Source organism: Anomalospiza imberbis, chromosome 15 (genome assembly GCF_031753505.1).
Source record: "Anomalospiza imberbis isolate Cuckoo-Finch-1a 21T00152 chromosome 15, ASM3175350v1, whole genome shotgun sequence".
NCBI classification, from domain to species: domain Eukaryota; kingdom Metazoa; phylum Chordata; class Aves; order Passeriformes; family Viduidae; genus Anomalospiza; species Anomalospiza imberbis.
Genome location: NC_089695.1, coordinates 394,307 through 414,120, shown reverse-complemented (window position 1 = coordinate 414,120; position 19,814 = coordinate 394,307). Strand labels below are relative to the sequence as shown.

Sequence of the window (19,814 nt, the reverse complement as noted above, 5' to 3'; positions counted from 1 at the left end):
AGTTCAGCACTTTCTAGGTTTGCTTTTGTTTGTTTGTTTGTTTGTTATTTTAACAGAATTTTCCTGTTCTCAGTCTGTTTAGGTTTCTGAACAACTTCAGCTACTGAAGAGCTGCCCCACGCAAACCTCCCACTGCAGCCCTTGCCACAGAGACACACAGATATATATATAGAAACATCCCCATTTTACATTTAATGAATGGACACATTTCCCAGTCTTCCCTGGAAATTACAAGAGGTTTTGGACATTTGACAGCAAAGACAAGACTGCTTATGATTTGGAGTTTTATAGGAGTTTTATAGTCTTCAAAATTATGAAGTTTATCCTCCAGAAGTCTATCCCTTTTCTGCACTCCTACAGCTATGGGCTGAGTGTGAAGAGAGGTTGTTTCTAGCCACTGCAACAGGCCTTTTAGTTAAAGTGTACATTTAGTTTTCAAGTACCTGAAATCCTTGTTCAACACATCCTGCAATTCGTGATGACTGCAGAAGATACAAGATGCAAGTTCTTTGTGTCCCTCATCTCATTTAACATGGGACTCTCCTCAGCCACTCATCTCTGCTGAATAAACCTCTGCACTTTCTCCCTCTGACCCTGACTAGCATAATCTAGATCTTTCCTTACTGACATGGAACTGTATCTGCATAAACTAAAGTGAACCAGATTTGAAAATATTGACTGGCTTTAGACTGAAACCTCTAATATTTAATCCAGCAAGTCCTACTACTTTGCAATGAAGACTAGACAGAAAGGGTTAAAAACACAAAACTGAGAAAGTGGCATGGAAGGAAGATGCAAAGCAATCACCTCGAACTTCACGGAGCCATTCTGTGCAGTGTCGAAGGCATTGAATAGGTAATGTGCATACATGCTGGCATCTGAAAGGCACAAAGGGCAAGGACTCATCATACACTGATGGCTCTAAACAAGTAAAGAACTTATATTCCTTATGTATACAACTCAACCCTGACCCATTGCCAGGTATTCTATGAACCAGTAAATGTTATCATGGACTTGCAAAATCCTGGCACCCTCCCTTAAAACAGCCTTGAAATGCAAAAGCTTTTATTACAGTAGAAACTATTTGGATTTTGGAGCATTACCTGAAAGAATGAGCAGAAAATCCCCACCAACCATGAGTGTCTCTGATTCAAATGGTGGGAAACACAGCAAAAACATCAAAGAATGACTGCAATCTGCAGGATCCTTTCTCTACCTTTTTGTTTTGTGGGAGAAACAGCAGAGACCCCCCAGGGAATGCCCAGCTTCAAAAGGATCTTGATCCAGTTACTTGAGTTTGACCCATGGCTGCTGGTGATCAATCTCACCTAGAGGCTATTTTTGTCCTTTTGAATCTTAAACTGCTGGGTTTAGAAAATCACAACAGGGAATCATCAAGTTCATGCTGAAATTTAATGCAAACCTTTTATAGGTGTATGTCTTTGAGGTCCCACGAGTTGTAAAACATAAGCATAATGTGTTTTATTTTGACATTTAGTTGCAAAAATACTTGTTAATGACCTCCTTTAAGTAAATGCACATGCACACATACACCCTTGCAGAAAAGTCAGTCATCTTTCCCCAAAGAGAGTGTTCTGCAGCTGCTACAGAGTGGGATATTTTGGAAAGCCTCAAATACTTAATCTTTTGTTTAAAAGCCACTTAAATTACTAATTTCTTTCAATTTGAGAACACACATCCCCACAAAACATATCTAATTAGAATATATCGATTCTTGATGTTTTTAAAAGGCAAGAACATGTATTATTTGAGAGATTTAATACAATACCTTAATGTGCCCGTTCATTACATGGCCCTGTCTTAGTCACATAAACACCAAAAATTATCATTTCAGGTATCCAGGAGTTTACTTATCAACTAAAAACTGCTTTAAGAATTTTAAGGAGGTTTTGATAAATTTTCAGGCCAAAAAGAAGTCTGAGACCCTCCTGTGTTGGACACTACATGCCCAGCAGTTCAACAGCAGGGAAGCACAGACACACTGAGGGGAAGCAATTCCACTTTCTGCCAACACAAAGTCTGAACAGAACAAAGCATCAACTCTTAGTTTCTCTTTTGGACCTGGGGAATGAAGAGCTGACATTGAGGGGCAATCTTTATGGGGGTTTTTATATGTGAAATAACTGCTCAAAGGACATAAAATTTTATTACCTTGATGTTTGTGTTTCTGTGTAAAACCCCTCAAAACTTCAGCTTGATTCCCATTTCTCGCAGGAATGACCTGCAGCAGTTTTGCAGCCAGCTGGCAGAAGGCAATGTTAGGGCTTCAAGAGCCCTGACAGGCACAAAGCACTCCACTTACCTCCATGAGGAAAAAACTGTGCATAGATCTGTTTGAATGTTTCTTCATTAACAGCCCCACTAGGACATTCCTGTTGGAAAACAAAAGGAAAAAAGAGAGAAAGAGAATCAAGAAAAACACAGGTTTGTAAAGGTTCATTTGCAAAACTCTACAAGCCCAAAGAGAGCAATAAAACCAATCACCCTCCTATTCTCATAGTGCTCTGCATGCACAGGTTGTGCAGCTGGAGAAATTAAAGTAATTCAGTCTGCAATTTCATCCTAAGCATCTCACAAAGCTGGTTCACCATTATTAACATTTCTAACTGTGTTCTCAGCAGTTTCATTGCTGTTTTTTAATCCTCAGCAGCAGACTGTAGCCAGGTGAACAGTCCATAGCACACTAGTAAGTCCTTACAAACAAACCTCAATAATAAACACACCCCCACCAGCTCAGTGCTGCTATAACATACATGACAGAGCCTTGGGTACTGCTACCTAACCATGTGATGTTTTCAGTTAGAGAAAATACTTCCCAGTTAATGGCACTATTCCTCAAATTTGCCTATCAACCAATTTTGAAAATTAAACCAGAGCAAACCAATAAAATAACCACAGCACTCTGTCCGTGCTGCTAGGAGGTGCTGGAGATGGATTATCTGAGCAGGCTATCTCCCTCTCACAAAACTCACAGAACTGGCACATATAGCCTGGTTTGATGCTTATACTGAGCTGAATGGCAGACTTGGGATCAAGAAAGTTCTTCTGTTCCTGGCATTATACTCACTCCATGCATTCCTCTCTGTGTCATGTTGTGATCCCTGCCTCACTTTAACACAGGTGCATCAGCCGGGAACTACGCAAAATATAACCCTTTGCACAAGGAACCACCAGCTTTCCATTCTTGGAACCTGACTCCTACTACCTTGCCTGATAGTCCCAAACTGCTGTTTAGACAGAGCCAGCAAACAGTCAATCTGACAACTTTTCTATGTGCCACTCATGATTTTGTAGGTTGCAAGGTTTCTAGTTAGATGAGCATTCTCAAACTGTTCCAAAGCTCCTCATAAAACATGCATTGTCTGGTTTCCTTATCACAAGGTAAGTGGTTACTTTTTCATCTCTAAAGCAGAAATCATCAAAGGAAGACAATTAAATAGAAGCTAACAGCTACCATAAGAGATTCTCCCAAATATTTCCTAAACATTCATGTTTTCTGAAGCTTGTAAGCTAACATACATTAAATAAATAATCTGATATTTATTTATGGTATCTTTTAATAATTGATCAGACCCATAACTGTATCCACAGCCATTTTTGGGCATCAGTATTCTCCTTGGTCACTGAGTGCTGTTGCTACAAGATCGCACAGGGTCCTTGCAGAGTATTTCACCAAATTGTCATTCTTTTTAAAACCAAGCCTGGCACAACTGGCCCATCCTTTCCAGCACAGTGCTACACCAAGATTTATTTCCTCCTCTCCTCGTGATAAGACAATTGCTATATTCTCTAAGAACCACAACTTCACCTACTGAAAGATGGTTTGTAGATGAGGGACTGATCATTTTTTCTCTATGTTTCCCTCAACTGCAGAGTCCCCGAGGTCCCTTCCCTCTGTTTATTACCAGAGATGTGCACATGGCTGCTGATGCTGCTGCTGCTGCTGCCGCCTGTGCTCTCTCACAGGGGCAAGGGCTACCCTGGCAGTTGGGCCATTGGGCCTGCTTAATTTTCTGAATTTCCACGTGATCCTTATTGCTTCTGATGCTCCATCTGGAAGCCAAATGAAAGTTTGCATCACAGCTCTAGGAGTTTTGGGGAGAGGCAGTGCTGACATTGATCAGCTCATTTAGCTCTCTCTCTATAACTGGATTGCTTTCAGACACATATGCTACTACCAATTTATTTGCAGTTAATTGATCACAACTTTTGTTTTATAAGAGCCAAATAATGCTCCAGAGGCCTCATTAGTGCTATAGTACTACTTAATTCTGCTGACTCGAAAGAAATCTCTCTTGTGAAACAGAGCAGGTGAGCTTAGTGTCAATTTAAATTCCACTGAAGTTAATAAAGATTCACTCAATCAAGAAAAAATCCTTGTCAGTAAGAAGAACACAGTCCTTCACTGTTGTATTCATAAGGCTTTCCTTTGATAACAGGGTTTTAGGTTAACACTTCTCATTTCCTTAACCTAATAATTCTTTAAAAATGCCAAACAGTGAACATTTTTTTTTGTGTTGTCATCAAGCACAGAAAGAAAAAACCCTCATTTTCCCAGGGCTATCAAGCTCTGGCAGCACAAGCTGTGCATCTGAACTTACCCTCTTCTTTTAAATCACTATACCGCAAAGGAGCTGAATCCACATAAAAAACCAAACACACCAACCCACAAAACCTAAAGGAAAATAAAACAGCAGTTGCATTTTTCCTCTGCTGGAATCAGAAATAAACTTCACTGATTGCTTTCAGAGATGTGCAAAGCAGAGATACAGGGACCACAGGAGAGCTGAGCATGCCCTGCCTTTCAGAGCCTCCTCAGTTCAGCTGGCCAGAATATGACGATGAGTACTCAGGGGTCATGTTTTGTAAATCAGAGGTAGTAAATTAGCCAACCACAGACAAACGCACAACCCAGATTTGCATCTCTAAGCACTCACACATTCTATGTAGTTTGTTGTTCTATGTTCTCCCACTTTGGAGATGTTTTGGGGATTATTAAAGTGTCAGAATATTTTTCCCTTGCTTCTACTGCTCACTTTAACCTCCATAATCCTGCTTAGTTAAAATTACGTCTCATACTACCCTTCGTTACAGATTTGCTAAAATACTCACACTAAAGCAAGGTAAGGATGTCTCCAGCAGCCTCTCAGTCATTTGGGTTGTCTGTTTCCTGATTCAGGAAATTATCCCTTGCAGATAACAGGCATTTCCCCTAACAGCACAAACCTCCCCAAACTGAGCAAAAAAACCTACAAAACCCCCAATTATTTTAAATCCATGTATTCAATTCCAAAGAATGCAAGCCATGAAACATGGCCTAAGTGAAAGACCCTGAAATCCTGAATTACTGAGCTCAAATCCCTGTATAGTTGGTCACTTCATTAGACATCAATTTATCAATTTTAATAATAAAAATATTTCTTTGTTCTCCTCCCTGTAATTCCATAACTGGCCACCAAACTTTACTCCTCTGGGGGCAGAAACTTTCTTCAAATTCCAGCCCATGCCTGCTCATGGCCATTCTGTTCCTGTGCCAATATTGCTGTTTAGCTCGAACAATTCTGGTTGTTTTGTAGACAGAAGGTATCACATTTTCTTTTGTTAAGTTGTACCAAGACAAGACCCACCAGAGGCTCTGATGGGTTTGCCTGTAACTTTGCTTTTTTAGAATCCCAACCAAAGAGATGGGACCAAACACCTCATGTTAGCTGGGCTCCAGTCTTACAGAGAGGTGCAAAGGAGACCATTCACATAAAGCGGGCAGAGGCAACTGCTAGATAAATGTGAACTGTTGGTCCTGGAACCAAGAGATGCTGGAGGGTGGCACCCTCTCACAACAGGAAAAGAAAGCTGAAGGCAAAGAGAGGGGACATTTGGCCAGGCAGCAATAATACAGGCCTGGTTAGCATGCTCGGCTTCTCTGGAGATCAGTTTATTGGCAGCCTCTATCACTCTGGGCCAAAAGCACCAGGCCAGACTAGTGACAACCTGGGTAAAGCCTGAGACAATTTGGAGAGGGAGGGGGGAAGAGAATTCAGAGACAAAGAAAGAACAGGTTTAAAGGTACTGACAATTAAGACCCTGGTCAGACAAGCACCAGTCCAGAGGCCAGCCCAGGCTGTGCTGAGCTGCCTTTGGTGGAACACCAACCCTGCTCCTGCACACCAAATCCTCTGCAGCCAGGACCTCCATCCCTTGTCCCTTACACAAGTTCCTGCAAATGGCTCTGTGATTATCCAGGTGTTGCCTTGTGATTAAACAGGAACTGTGCAATAATCACAGAGAGCAAACAGTAAGTACAAGCCAGGGAGGAAAATTACTGTATTCCCACAGAGATTTTGAATCTCCAGATGGCACTGTAACATCATCTCAAGGAACAGACTGTTTGGTACAATAGCAAATACGGTAACAGATGAGCCAGTTTGCCTCCTGTGCATAATTACCCATCCCATTGAAACCAGGATTTGCAGGCTACCCGTGTTAAAGTTGCACTTTCATGTCAATTTAAACCTTACACATGAAACTTTGTGTATATTGTGTGCAGATCAGCTGGATAAAAACAGTCTTGGTTTATATCTGCATATATCTTAATATCCAGATATAAACCAAGACCTTGCCATCACTGCCAATTAATACAAAGACTTTTAGTGATATCCTAGGTTTAGGTCACAAGTTAAATGCCCTTGTCTGTCACTATTGCCCTGGAAGGTAATGCCTCTGTAGTGCATAGTGGTAGCAGAATTGGGAAAGGTAGAGGGAAATGTCCTGTGTGCTGAGAGTGCTCCAGGTCTGCCTCACTGGTTTGCATCTGGATATGCAAATGCCCCCAGCACAGAGCTCTCCCACACAGGATTCCCACCTGACAACAATACAGAAGGCACTGTAGAGATCTTAGCAAAACTGGGCTTAACTTCACTCTGTAGGCAGTCATGTCATATCAGGGTGTTAACCTGCCAAGATTTGTCTCAAATCCGTGTGATTTTCTGCTGGCAGGCAAAAGCATAAAGAGATGTCAATGTTCAGTTAGGCAACTGCACACATGAAATGACCTCCTGCGTGCAGCAAAGGCTGCAGAAATATGCCACACGCACCAACAAAAATACAGAAAGCTGAGCTGTGCTTTGGCCCACTTAGGTGAGCAGTGAAATAAAGGGTGAAACCACCAGATTCCTTGGAAAAGTCAAATATACACTGGAAATGTAATCGGATCAAATTTCAAAAATCTGTCAAAAAGAAAGGCCTCTCTCAAAGTCCTGCAGGTTCTTCAGAACTGCCTGTATTTAAGGTAGCTCAGCTTTCTTTTGACAAGTTTTTACACAATAGACTTGACTGAGAAATGTCAGCATTTTGTTGTAATGGTTTCTAAATGCTGGAGCTGTTCTGCAAGAGAATATAAAAAACATTCTGTGTTTCTTGAGCCAGTTTGATTCTGACCTGTTAATCACCATTAAAACATCAGCTGGCACAAACCACCTGGGTGACTAGATCCTGACCCTTAGGCAAACATGTAATGAGTACTCATTCTTCAAGGTCCATAAAGCATCTGCTCCATGTAGCCTCAACATTCCCCACCAATTTCTCCTGATTGTGAGGAGCCCCTGAGAGGCAGCAGCAGAGCCAGGCTGAGGCTCAGGAGCTGTAGACTCTGGGCTCCCAGGGAGCCTGGCTGGAACAGTGGCTCACAAGGCTGGGCACGGAGCTGCTCTGCACACTCAGTCATGCCAGCTGGCACTGCTGCCTGCTTGCCCAGAAATCTGCAGCCTCTCTCTGGTCTCCTCAGTCTTAACACACATTCAAGTTTTGATTTCGCTTTGGCTCCTGCCACTCCAGCCTTATTCCCTATTTATCAAGGAACCTGAAGTCCTAAAGTGCCCTTCTACAAGAACAAGATTTCTGCAGCTAGAGAAGGGATGAAATCTCCATCCTGGGCACCTAATCACAAGTGAACAGTACCACTTATATTTGTACATGAGGAGATGACAACAAGGCTTAAATAAGTAGCCATAAAAACATTTTCAGGTTATCTTCAAGTACTGGCACAGCTGAGGAAATTGAAGTGTGCTTGCTGACATTTGGGGAACAAGTTTAATGAGACCATTATATGCTGAATATTCATCCAAACCCAGTTTTAGGCAGATTGCAGTGTCATAAATATTGGATGGAGAGGCAGATTGTGCTCATTTTGCTGTGGTAAGGGAGATCTTATACAAAACTACTAATGCTTTGCAGGGGAATAATACAAAATCGAGCTGAGCAGTTGAGGCTGGTGAGGACATACATATTAGACTGTTCATTGCAGTACTGTTCTTACATTTTTAAATCCTCTGTAAAGAACTTGAAGTTCTCTTTTAGTGAAATTGGTTTGTGCTTCAAGCTGTTCCAGTCCCTCAGGTCTATGGCACACTGTCGTCATTTCTAATTCATCTTCAATTTTATCTGAAAGAGAAGACAGGAAAATATTTATTTTGGTTGTTACCTTTGCTCTTTTAACACGATGGAGAGGACAGACTGGATTTCAAGAGCAACAGATCAAAGAGAAACCACCAACAGAACTGATCTGTGTAACTGTTTTCAACCTCTTGAAAGCAAAATAAAAGCCACAGGAGTAAAGCAATAGCTCACATTTCTTCCTGGGCTGCCAATTAGCTGCCCATTCACAAAGTCAAAATGGTGGTGAGAGCAGCAGGGCAGCAGCAGACACATTGCTCCAAAAGGCAACCACAGACATTTTATACCTAAATATTGAGACAGCGTGAAGGAATGGCACTTCCAAAGTACTGGCTTCAGCTTTCTAGCTGTGCAAATATACCTGAGAGAGCAGACATGCTCAGACATATCAGACAATGCCCTTATACTGGGGTTAAACTGTGAGGGAGACGCTTCTGTGTGCTAACCAAAAAGCTTGCTCTAGAGACATTGAAGGTCACTTCAGTCCTAGGAGAAATTCAAATTTTGTCCACAGTTGCAGAATCTGAAATTAATTCAACCTTGAATTTAGAAGGACTTTTTGGAGAGAGAGATAAAAAATGAAAAACACTTCTATGCATTTTATTCAAGAGAGTGTTCTTCAACAAGGAAGAAAAATACTATCACATCCTGAATTACCATAACCTCACTTCATTTTTGATGTATGTTTTCCCCTGCCAAGCACATCCTCCAGCAGTGTATGCAATGCCCAAATACATAGGTATTTAGTGTCTATCAGTTAGAGATTCTCAAAACTTCAAAGACCAGATCCAGACTTCAGCTGACATGAAAATCCAATCCACATCCAAAAGTTGCTTGGCATAAAAGCAAATTGTTATAAATGAAAAATGATCCAGCCAAATTAAAAATAAAAATTTATTTTAGCAATAGAGATCTAACTAGCCAGCCACAAGGAACAGGCCAGTGCCGAGCCCGGGATCGGCACTGGGTGCGAGACACAGAAGTCAGCCTCAGCGGTGGTTTTCTTCTATGCCCACACACCACCATCCTGGTACAAGCGATTTTTTTTACAGGGAAAATTTTGCCTGAGGCCAGGATTTCGGCATTCAGTCCTTTGTTTCATTCAGAGTCCCATAAGTTGATGAGATTTCCTTCTTGGTGAAAGTTCAGAGTCGTTGAAACCCTTGATGAAATTTATGGGAACATGGTATTCACATGTATCAGCCCGGGGGATTTTCCTGATATCCATCTCGGGTTGTTCACGGGATTATCAGCGCCTGGGTGCTTCAGATAAGGCCCATCTCCTGGCAAGCCACATTCTTTTACTTGTAAATAGGGTTTCAACACACACCTGGTTTTGCCTGAGAGGGTGGGGAGGGCTTCTAATACAAACGGGTACATTCTATCAAATATTTAATATTATATATATCATGCTAAAAATGGCGCAAATTATACCCGTTACAAATAACACAAACACTCCACTTATTGTCAAAAACTGCAGAATTCGTATCTTGTAAAAACATTTTAGATTATTTGGCTAGAGCATAATATAGCAATTTCTGCTGTAAGCCAACAATTTAAGTCAAAATTTGTAAGGAAATAGAGTTGCTCTGAATAGAGGTGTAATAGATAAGAGAATCCTCTTTGTTCATCATTAAACAGGAACTCAGACAAAGGAGGAGGCTTTTGTGAATAACAGGAAACCCGAGGGTATGTTGACTCCTTAAGCTGATTGTACAACTAGGGTCGGGAGGTGTGTAACTGTGGCAAGCACATTTCTCTCTCTCTCAGGATTTTTATAAAGGTGCACAGAGAGAAGTGAAAGAGAAAACAATTTCTATTTCTGGTCCTTGTTTTTCTCTTCTAGAATGTGTTTGGAGAATTGTTTACCTAGAGTGAATGCCTGGTTAGATCACAGTGGATTGTTTGGGCCTAATGGCCAATGAGATCCACCTGTGTCTAGACTCTGGAGAATAGGGTCATGAGTTGTGAGATGAGTTAGATAAGATAGTTAGAGAGAGTAGCATGTAGTTTTTAGTATCCCCTTTATATAGTATATTAATGTATCATAGCATAATTATAATAAAGAATTCATTCAGCCTTCTGAAATAAGTCAGACATCATCACTCTTCCCATTGGGTTCACCGACATCTACAACATGTAACCATATATGGAAAGATTGTTACAGGGTCATAAACCCCCAATGAGGAAGAGGAAGAGGAAGAGGAAGAGGAAGAGGAAGAGGAAGAGAGCCTTCATCCAGACGACCACCAGAGAGCAGGAGGTGACCCCCTAGCAACTGGAGGCGCACGCGCAGAGTACTCCCGGAAAAGCCACAAACGTGGAAGAAGGGGGAAAATAAAAGACCATGGGAAAAGAGAAGCGGTGTGAGCCGTTGGCAGAGCACTGACTCCCTGGTTACACCCAGCACTGTTTTGCTTGTCATTGCTTGCTGTAATCAATAAATTTTCTAATCAATCCCTAAAGGATTGGACAAATTATTTACTTTAACTTATAACAGAGGAAAGGCATGAATTCAGATTCATGAACTCATGAGCAGACTGACTTAGTTAAAGAACAGACTGGCCCAAAGGTGTATTTTCATAAACGAATTAATTCTGCAGAGATAAACACACACACACACACACACACACACACACACATATATGTACACGTACACAGATTAAATTGAACATTATTAAGGGAGGGCACATGTCAGTAAATGCTATAATGGTTCATTTTGTCAGTATTAAGAACTCGTTTAAAATATTGGTGAATTCAGCTATCCTCTTAATCCATCACATCTGCAATGTTATAAATGAATGCTCTAATTTATTAATTAAAGAAAATTTATTAAATGGTCCAAATATAAATTTAGAGAATAACAACAAAAAGCCACTATCAAAAAACAAAGGTCAGTGCTGAGCCCGGGATCGGCGCTGGGTGAGACACAGGCTTGACCACTACAGCATAGGGTCCCCTATGTTAACACTGACCATCCTGCTCAAGCGATTTTTATACAGTTTATTTTGCCCGAAGCAGGGATTTTGGGGATCAGGCTTTTCTTTCCATTCAAAGTCCCACATATTCATAGAGTCTCTTTTCTCTATGCTGAGTTGAACTAAACCGTGTCTGGGAAGCGATGTATGCCAATCAGAGGGTTACAGGAACATTGAGATGGGTCTTCTTGATGGCTCTGGCTATCTCAATCTGAGATGTTATCAAGTATTCATCACCTGGGTGTTCCTCAGATTACCTTGGAGAAGCACCCATCTCTGAGCTGGCCACGTCCATTCGCTTGCAAATTAGGTGCTTTAATCCCTGCTGTCAGCAGTGGTTCCAAAATACTGTGAAGCAACCTTCCAGTCCCTGGCTTGAATGCTTAAAAAAAACTTACAGGAATATTTCTTACCAATATAACATATTTCATATATCAATTTCTCACAAGCACAAATTTTCTAAAATACACATAACATGCAACATCACACTCAGAATTTGTAGGCCTTGAACAGATAAAATGTATTCCTAAATCCTGTTCTGAAGGTCCCTTGCACAGTAGGGGAATAAAGGTGAGGCTGCAACAGCAAGGGAATGGAGCAGAGCATCAACTGTTCATGATAAAGAAAAAGGGACTGAAGGCTGACAAGGGGCCAAAAGAAGCCTGAAGTACACACCTTCCCTGTAATGAACAAAGTTTCCAGGTGTTCCCCAGAGATGTGGGCAGGGCCTTTCTAGTTCCCTTGGCAACACTGGAATGACTGCTGGCTACTGATATTGAAATGTTAATTAGCTAATTGCTCTGTTTGTTTTCTCTAAACTACCTAGAGATAACCGGCCTCCCCCCACCACACCGACATTCTGGGACTGAAATGCAAATAAGAAAAGCCCCTGGGATCATGGGAGTATTTTTTGGGGATTAAAAACACCCCTAAATAGAGAACTAAACACAGTAGAGGGGCCTAGACAAATGCCCTAGCCAAGGAAGAGGTAAACACACCCCCGATCGACTTTTGTCCGTCACCATCACCTAAAAAACACTTGACTAGAGTAAGCTGGGAGAAGGGGGAGACAGAAAAACAGAGCCCTCTGGGGCCGCCACCATGGAAGGAGCGGGGACAGCTGTTGTACTGGATTTCAGCAACAGACTCTGCACTCCACGCCTCCTCACCCTTTAGCCACTGGTTGTGCCACAGTAAAGAAGAAGGGACTGCTGCTGTTCTGGACTTCAGTGACATACTCTGCATGCCTCCTTCCTTTTGGCCACCTGGGAAAGCTACAACAACAGGGGCGAGCTCCGTTTGGGACCCCTGCCCAGCTGATCTTTTTAATAAAAGAGCTGAACATTAATAAAGGCATTAGCCCTGTTCATTTCAGCTGGGGGCTCGTCCAGGATAGCCATACCCAAAGACGACCCTTGGACAGTTCGACCACCTGCTTCGAGGGACCATCAGGAGTTGCTGGCTACCTCTGGAAACGAGGATCACCATGAGACCAGCAATGCGGAGGAGCATCAGAGCGGTAAGAAAAACTGGGAGACTAGCGAGTGAGTGAGTGCTTGAGACAGGGGCTGGCAGCAGGGACCCCCGAAGTGAGAGTGACCCGCTAGTACCGTGTACGGAGGGAAGTGAGTGGAATAGAGGAGTGACTGAGGCGTCTCCTTAGAAGTAAAGCAGGCCCTCCTCCAGGCTTGTGGGGATCCCCTAGGGGCGAAGTAAGTCCCTGGCAATCAGGGCATGGGGAATGTCACCAGCAGGGCAGGTGGGATGTCCCTGGCATGTACGACGTGATATCCTAGCAGGCAGGAGCAGCAAGTCCCGCCATGCAGAGGGCATGTCCCTGGCAGGCAGGACAGAACACCAGGGCAGGTGGGATGTCCTTGGCAGGTAGGGCGGGATATCCTAGCAGGCAGGAGTGGCAAGTCCCGCCAGGCAGAGGGCATGTCCCCGGCAGGCAGGACGGTATAACAAGGCAGGTGGGGTATCCCTGGAAGATAGGGCAAGGCGTCTTAGCAGGCAGGAGCAACAGGTCCCGCCAGGCAGAGGGCATGTTCCCGGCAGGCAGGACTGGCTAACAGAGTAGGTGGGATGTCCCTGGCAGGCAGGGCCGGAGGTTCCCGGCAGAGCAGGTAGACGAATGTCCCAGGAAGGAAGGGCAGGATGTCCCTGGAAGAGCAGGCCTGAACCCAAGTAAGCAGAAAGGCAGGAAGGTAAGCAAGCTAAGCCTAGCAGAAGAGTCAGGCAAGGGGGCTTGGCCAGAGATCGAGTGTAAGGTTTGGCAGGACGTTCGACCTTACCTCGGCAGGGAGACCAAGCTTCCCAAGCCTGGCAGGGTTAGGAAAGGGTTGCTTGGCTGGAGTTCGAGTGTAAGGCTCGGCAGGATGTTCAACCTTACCTCGGAAGGGAGACCAAGCTTCCCAAGCCTAGTAAGAAGGTTGGGCAGAAGGCCAGGTAAGAGTTTAGGCAAGACTTAGCAGGGGTTCAAGCCTAAAAAGTCCAGGAGGAAGTCCAAAACTTAGACCAAAGAGTAAGAGAACAAAAGACAATATATGTGAGTGTGACTAGTGATTGTCCTAGCCAAGTTAAAAGAGATTAAGTTCAGTCAAGAGATTCAAAATACTAAGTTGTGGGAAAGGACCAGATGAGCTTAAGTTGCCTGTCAGTATATTCCATTTTAAATAGAGGCACCATTTAAAGTATATTTTTTTTCTTTTTTTTGAGGTCAGAAAATGGGAAGAGGTTATAGTAAAGGAGCAGATCCTTCCAAAGAGAAAGTAAAGAGAATTCCCCCAACAGCCCCCTGGGGCAGCTGTTAGACCAATGGGATTCTTGGGAGACCACAAAGGGTCTAGACAAAAGTAAGATGATACATTACAGTATAGAAGTATGGCTGAAGTTAGAACTACAGGGAGAGTGGCCATGGTATGGAACCCGAGATTAGTGGATGTGTAATCAGTTAAACCAACACTTACAAAACCGAGAGGACCTTGATGTAGAGCTAGAGGAGTTGCATTTGTAGATGCACCTTTGACAGCTTCTGAAGTCCGGGGATTTAAGAAAGAGCTAGGAAATTTAGTAGAAGACCCCGTTGGAATATCTAACCAGATAGACCAATTTCTAGGGCTGAATATTTATACCTGGGGAGACCTGAACTCTGTTCTAAGCATTCTGTTCTCTCCAGAAGAGGTCCAGATGATCCGAACAGCAGGGATGAGGATACGGGAAAGAGAAAATAGATTGGGGCCCCCAGGGGACCAAAAGATACCCTTAGTACACCCCAACTGGAATCCCAACCAGGGAGAAGGAAGGCAAAACATGAGAGACTATCGGTCCCTCATGACAAGAGGGATCAAAGAGTCTATCCCTAGGGGAAGCAACACAAAATTGGCCTTAGATAGTACTCAGGAGAAGGATAAACCCCCACCAATTTGGCTGAACCGACTAAAATAAAATTTTCAGTTATATTCAAATAAAGACCTAGACAGCCCATAGGGTCAAGTCCTCTTGAAGGTCCAGTTTGTCACCAAATCCTGGCCCGATATTAGATGGAAGCTAGAAAAGATGGAGGACTGGCAAGAAAAGAATATGAGTGAGTTGCTCAAAGAAGCCCTAAGAGTTTATTTAAGGAGAGAAGAAGAAAAAGCCAAAACTAAGGCTAGAATTATGGTCGCGGTTGCTCTAGAAAGTATAAGGGCAGACAGATCACCAGCACTGCCGCCTAAGCCAAGTGAGAATAGACCAGGGTCATTACCTAAAAAAGGTAGAGACCAACCAACACCATCATATGGATCAAATAAGAACTTTAATGAGTTCAGGAAACCTGAGGCTTCACAAAGCAACAGGAGGTGCTATTTCCGTGGCAAGATAGGACACCTTAAAAGAAATTGTAAGAAGTTTCTGTTTGATGAGGCAATGCATAAAGAACAAGAAGTCTTAGAAGAGATTTCAAGGGGAGACGACTAGGGGTGTCAGGGGCTCTCTAAGTTAGGGGATCCAATGAACCATCAAGAAGAGCCCTTGGTAAACTTTGAGGTAGGTGCCCACTATGAAGAATTTGAGTTCTTAGTTGACACAGGGGCAGATAAGTCTAGTATAAACAAATTACCAGTAGGAGTCACCATTGGGAAGAAAGCCTGTGAGGTTCTAGGGGCAGAGGGAAGACCATTTAAAGCATCTATAGTTGAGAATATAGAAATCACAGGGAATTCAAGACAATGTTTGGTGGACTTTATCTATCTGACTTCTATCAAATTTAGGAAGTAACCTCTTGGGAAGAGACTTGCAAGTTCAACTGGGAGTAGGGATAATCCCAAGAGAAGGGAGGATGGTAGTCCAGGTCATGAGGCTGACCCAGAGAGGCATAGAAGAAATAGACCCTAGAGTATGGGCAGAAGAAAGTAAGTGTGGATACTTGAACATCACACCAAAAAAAAAAAAATAGAAATGCAAAGGGAAACACCCCCTATCCGAGTCAAGCAATACCCAATATCCCCTGAAGGCAGGAGAGGATTAGCCCCAGTGATCAAACGACCATTAGAACAAGGTATTCTAGAATCATACATGTCCCCCCATAACACCCCTATACTAGCCGTAAGAAAAACAGAAGGGAAATACAGGCTAGTTCAAGACTTAAGAGAAGTAAACAAGAAGACTGTTACCAGACACCCTGTGGTATCCAACCCCTATACCCTTTAAAGCCAAATTCCAAGGAAGCATACCTGTTTCACAGTTATAGATTCGAAAGATGCCTTCTGGGCATGCCCACTGGCAGAAGAATGTTGTGACTGGTTTGCATTTGAGTGGGAAGATCCTGACAGAAGGAGAAAGCAACAGCTAAGGTGGACACGCCTCCCACAGGGGTTTAAAGAATCCCCAAACCTCTTTGGGCAAGCACTAGAGGAACTATTAGGGCAGTTCACCCCTGAGGAAAACGTTCAGATCTTACAGTACGTAGATGACTTATTAGTATCTGGGGAAGAGCGAGACCAGGTCAAAACCACCAGTGTTTGGCTCCTAAATTTCCTGGGAGAAAACGGCCTAAAAGTATCCCAAGAAAAACTACAATCTGTAGAATCTGAAGTGACCTACCTAGGTCACACAATTGGAGAAGTGTATAAGAAACTAAGTCCTGAGAGAATCTCAGGTGTCCTGTCTATCCCAGCTCCCACGACCAAGAGAGACATAAGGAAGCTACTAGGCCTGCTTGGTTATTGTAAACTGTGGTTAGATCAATCCACCAAAAGCGTGAAGCTCCTTTATGATAAATTAGTAGACTCTGAGCCCGTAAAGTGGACAGAAGAGGATGAGGAATAGCTACGAGATTTGAAAGATAAACTATCCTCGGCACCTGTTCTAAGCCTGCCTGACCTTAAGAAAGACTTTAACCTGTTTGTGAGCACAGAAGGGGGAATTGCATATGGGGTATTAACTCAGGAATGGGGAAGACATAAAAAGCCAATAGCCTACCTCTCAAAACTACTAGACCCATTAGCCAGAGGATGGCCAACTTGCCTGCAAGTAATCGCAGCAGCAGCCATCCTGATAGAAGAAGCCCAAAAGTTGACCCTGCAAGGGAAAATTAAAGTCCACACCCCCCACGATCTCAAAACAGTACTAAGCCAAAAGGTTCAGTAGTGGTCGACTGACTCTAGAATATTGAGGTATGAGATCAACTTAATGAACATAGGTGACTTAGAGTTAGTCACCTCCAAATGTCTAAACCCTGCACGATTTCTTGCTGGAGAACTGATCTAGATCATGATCTAGAACATGATTGTATTTAACTCATTAATCTAAAGTGAGACCAAAGTGAGAGCGGATTTAGAAGATGTACCCTTGCCATATGGGAGATCCCTTTTTATAGATGGGTCCTCAAGAGTAGCAGGAGGGAAAAGAGCCTCAGGATATGTTGTCATAGACGGGGAAGACATGAAAGTCACAGAAAAAGGGAAACTTCCCTTGAACTGGTCAGCCCAGTGTTGTGAAGTCTATGGTTTGAAAAGAGGATTAGACCTGCTAGAGGGAGACCAAGGAACTATTTACACAAACTTGCAATATGCCTTTGGGATCATCCATACCTTTGGAAAAATTTGGGAGGAGCGTAGCTACCTAAACTCCAAAGGGAAGAACCTGGTACATGAGAAACTGATAAAACTAGTATTAGAATCCTTACAAAAGCCCACAGAGATAGCTGTGGTGCATAAAAAGGAACATCAGGAAGGACACACCTGTGAAGGTACGGGAAACCGATCAGCAGATCAGATAGCTAAAGAAGCAGCCTTAGACTCAAAGAATCCAGTAAAAGCTTTTAAAAGAGAAGTAGGACCAAGCAGAGAAAGAAAAGAAGAAGAGCCAAAGTTCAGTGAAAAAAAAATAAATTAAAATATTAAAAGAACTAGAATTACATCAAGGGGAACAAGGAGAATGGTTAACTCCTGATGGGCGTAAGTTCCTAAATAAAGCCCTAGCTCGAAGAGTGCTAGTAGAGTTACATGAATTGACCCACTGGGGAATCCAAGGTTTTGTGCGACCACTTTTCATGGAAAAATTTATGTCTTGGAGTATATGGTCTGGCAAAGACAGTCACAAGAGTGTGTGCAATTTGCCTGAACTCTGACCAAAAGGTAATGAGAAAAACATGGGGGAGGAAAACTTGCTTTGAGACCTTTCCAAAACATACAAGTAGATTTCACTGAAATGCCCTCTGTGCAGAGGTACAAACATTTACTAGTGATCATAGATCATCTCACTCACTTGGGTGGAGGCTTTCCCAACCAGACAAGAGACCGTGCAGGAAGTTGCAAAAAAAATAATCTTAGAAAACTTCATACCACGATACGGGCTAGTCAATAATATTGACTTGGACCGAAGTCCACATTTTGTCACTCAAACTTTACATCAAGTAACAAAAGCCCTGGGGATAAGGTGGAGATTGCACATCCCATGGCATCCTCAAAGCTCTGGAAGAGTGGAGAGGATGAATACAACTCTTAAAAATGTGTTAACTAAATTAATTGAAGAGACAAAGATGAATTGGCTCGGGTATTTACCTCTTGCTCTCTTGCACATCAGAACCAGACCTCGGTCCAACATAGGGGTGTCTCCCTATGAAATGATGTTTGGGCTCCCTTTTTTAATCACCCCTTTCAGTACAGCAGATTATCTGGAAAGGGAGGCAGCAACTCAGAAATATTTAGAGGTCATAGGAAAATCCCTAGAAGGCCTTAGAAAGAAGGGGTACCTCCCCCAGACTTCCCCTCTGGACACCAATGCCCACAACATCAGTCCTGGGGATTGGGTGTTGATAAAATCCTGGAACACCACCACTCCATTAACCCCCAAATTCAAAGGACCTTTCCAGGTACTACCCACCACACACACTGTGGTGCAAACCCGAGAAAAAGGCTGGACCCATGTCACCAGAGTCAAAGGACCAGTGCCACCCCTGGACGCCGGACCAGACCCAACAGTGTCACCCGCCTCCTCTTGTGCATGGACAGTAATTAAGAGACCAGAGGACTTAAAATTAACTTTAAAGGAGACTTGCTAGAGACTGATATACCGTAAGGTGTTAATAACTGCTTCTGAGTTAAAGTGCCATAGTAAAGGTTTAAGTATTTTGTAATTGTTTAATAAGAATAAGTGTCCTTTAGCCAAAGGAATTAACTGAAGAATTTTTTTAAATTAGAATATTATTAAGTCTTACTTAGTTTCTAAAGAATAGAAAATTACCATCAGACATACGTAAAAGCATACAAATACCAAGAGAAGTTAGCCCTCAAAAGCCAAAGACTGTAAGTTGATGCGGGCTTAAGACCGATCAAAGAAATAGAGGAGGGATTTCTAATGAACAAAGTTTCCAGGTGTTCCCCAGAGAGGCGGGCAGGGCCTTCCTAGTTCCCTTGGCAACACTGGAATGACTGCTGGCTACTGATATTGAAATGTTAATTAGCTAATTGCTCTGTTTGTTTTCTCTAAACTACCTAGAGATAACCGGCCTCCCCCCACCACACCGACATTCTGGGACTGAAATGCAAATAAGAAAACCCCCTGGGATCATGGGAGTATTTTTTGGGGATAAAGACACCCCTAAATAAGGAACTAAACACAGCAGAGAGGGATAGACAAATGCCCTAGCCGAGGAAGAGGGGAAACACACTCCCTGATCGACTTTTGTCTGTCATCATCACCTAAAAGAGACTAGACTAGAGTAGGCTGTGACAAGTGGAGACAGAAGAGACAGAGAGCCCGCCCTGGGGCTGCCACCAGGGAAGGAGCGGGGACAGCTGTTGTTCTGGATTTCAGCAACAGACTCTGCACTCCACGCCTCCTCACCCTTTGGCCAGTGGTTGTGCCACAGGAAAGAAGAAG

The 19,814-nt window shown here is 43.0% G+C and overlaps 1 protein-coding gene across 8 annotated transcripts in view; it reads right to left on the bottom strand.

Annotated features, from left to right (window-relative positions):
- LOC137482843 (Kv channel-interacting protein 1) overlaps window positions 1–19,814 on the bottom strand; it is a 330,573-nt gene that overhangs the window by 5,115 nt on the left and 305,644 nt on the right. For all 8 annotated transcript variants that reach the window (XM_068205418.1, XM_068205419.1, XM_068205420.1 and 5 more), the window contains 3 exons: window positions 8,333–8,457; window positions 2,324–2,393; window positions 808–878 (listed from right to left, as the gene is read on the bottom strand). In XM_068205418.1, the coding sequence (XP_068061519.1) occupies window positions 808–878; window positions 2,324–2,393; window positions 8,333–8,457 (266 nt within the window). The remainder of the gene's footprint in view (window positions 1–807; window positions 879–2,323; window positions 2,394–8,332; window positions 8,458–19,814) is intronic.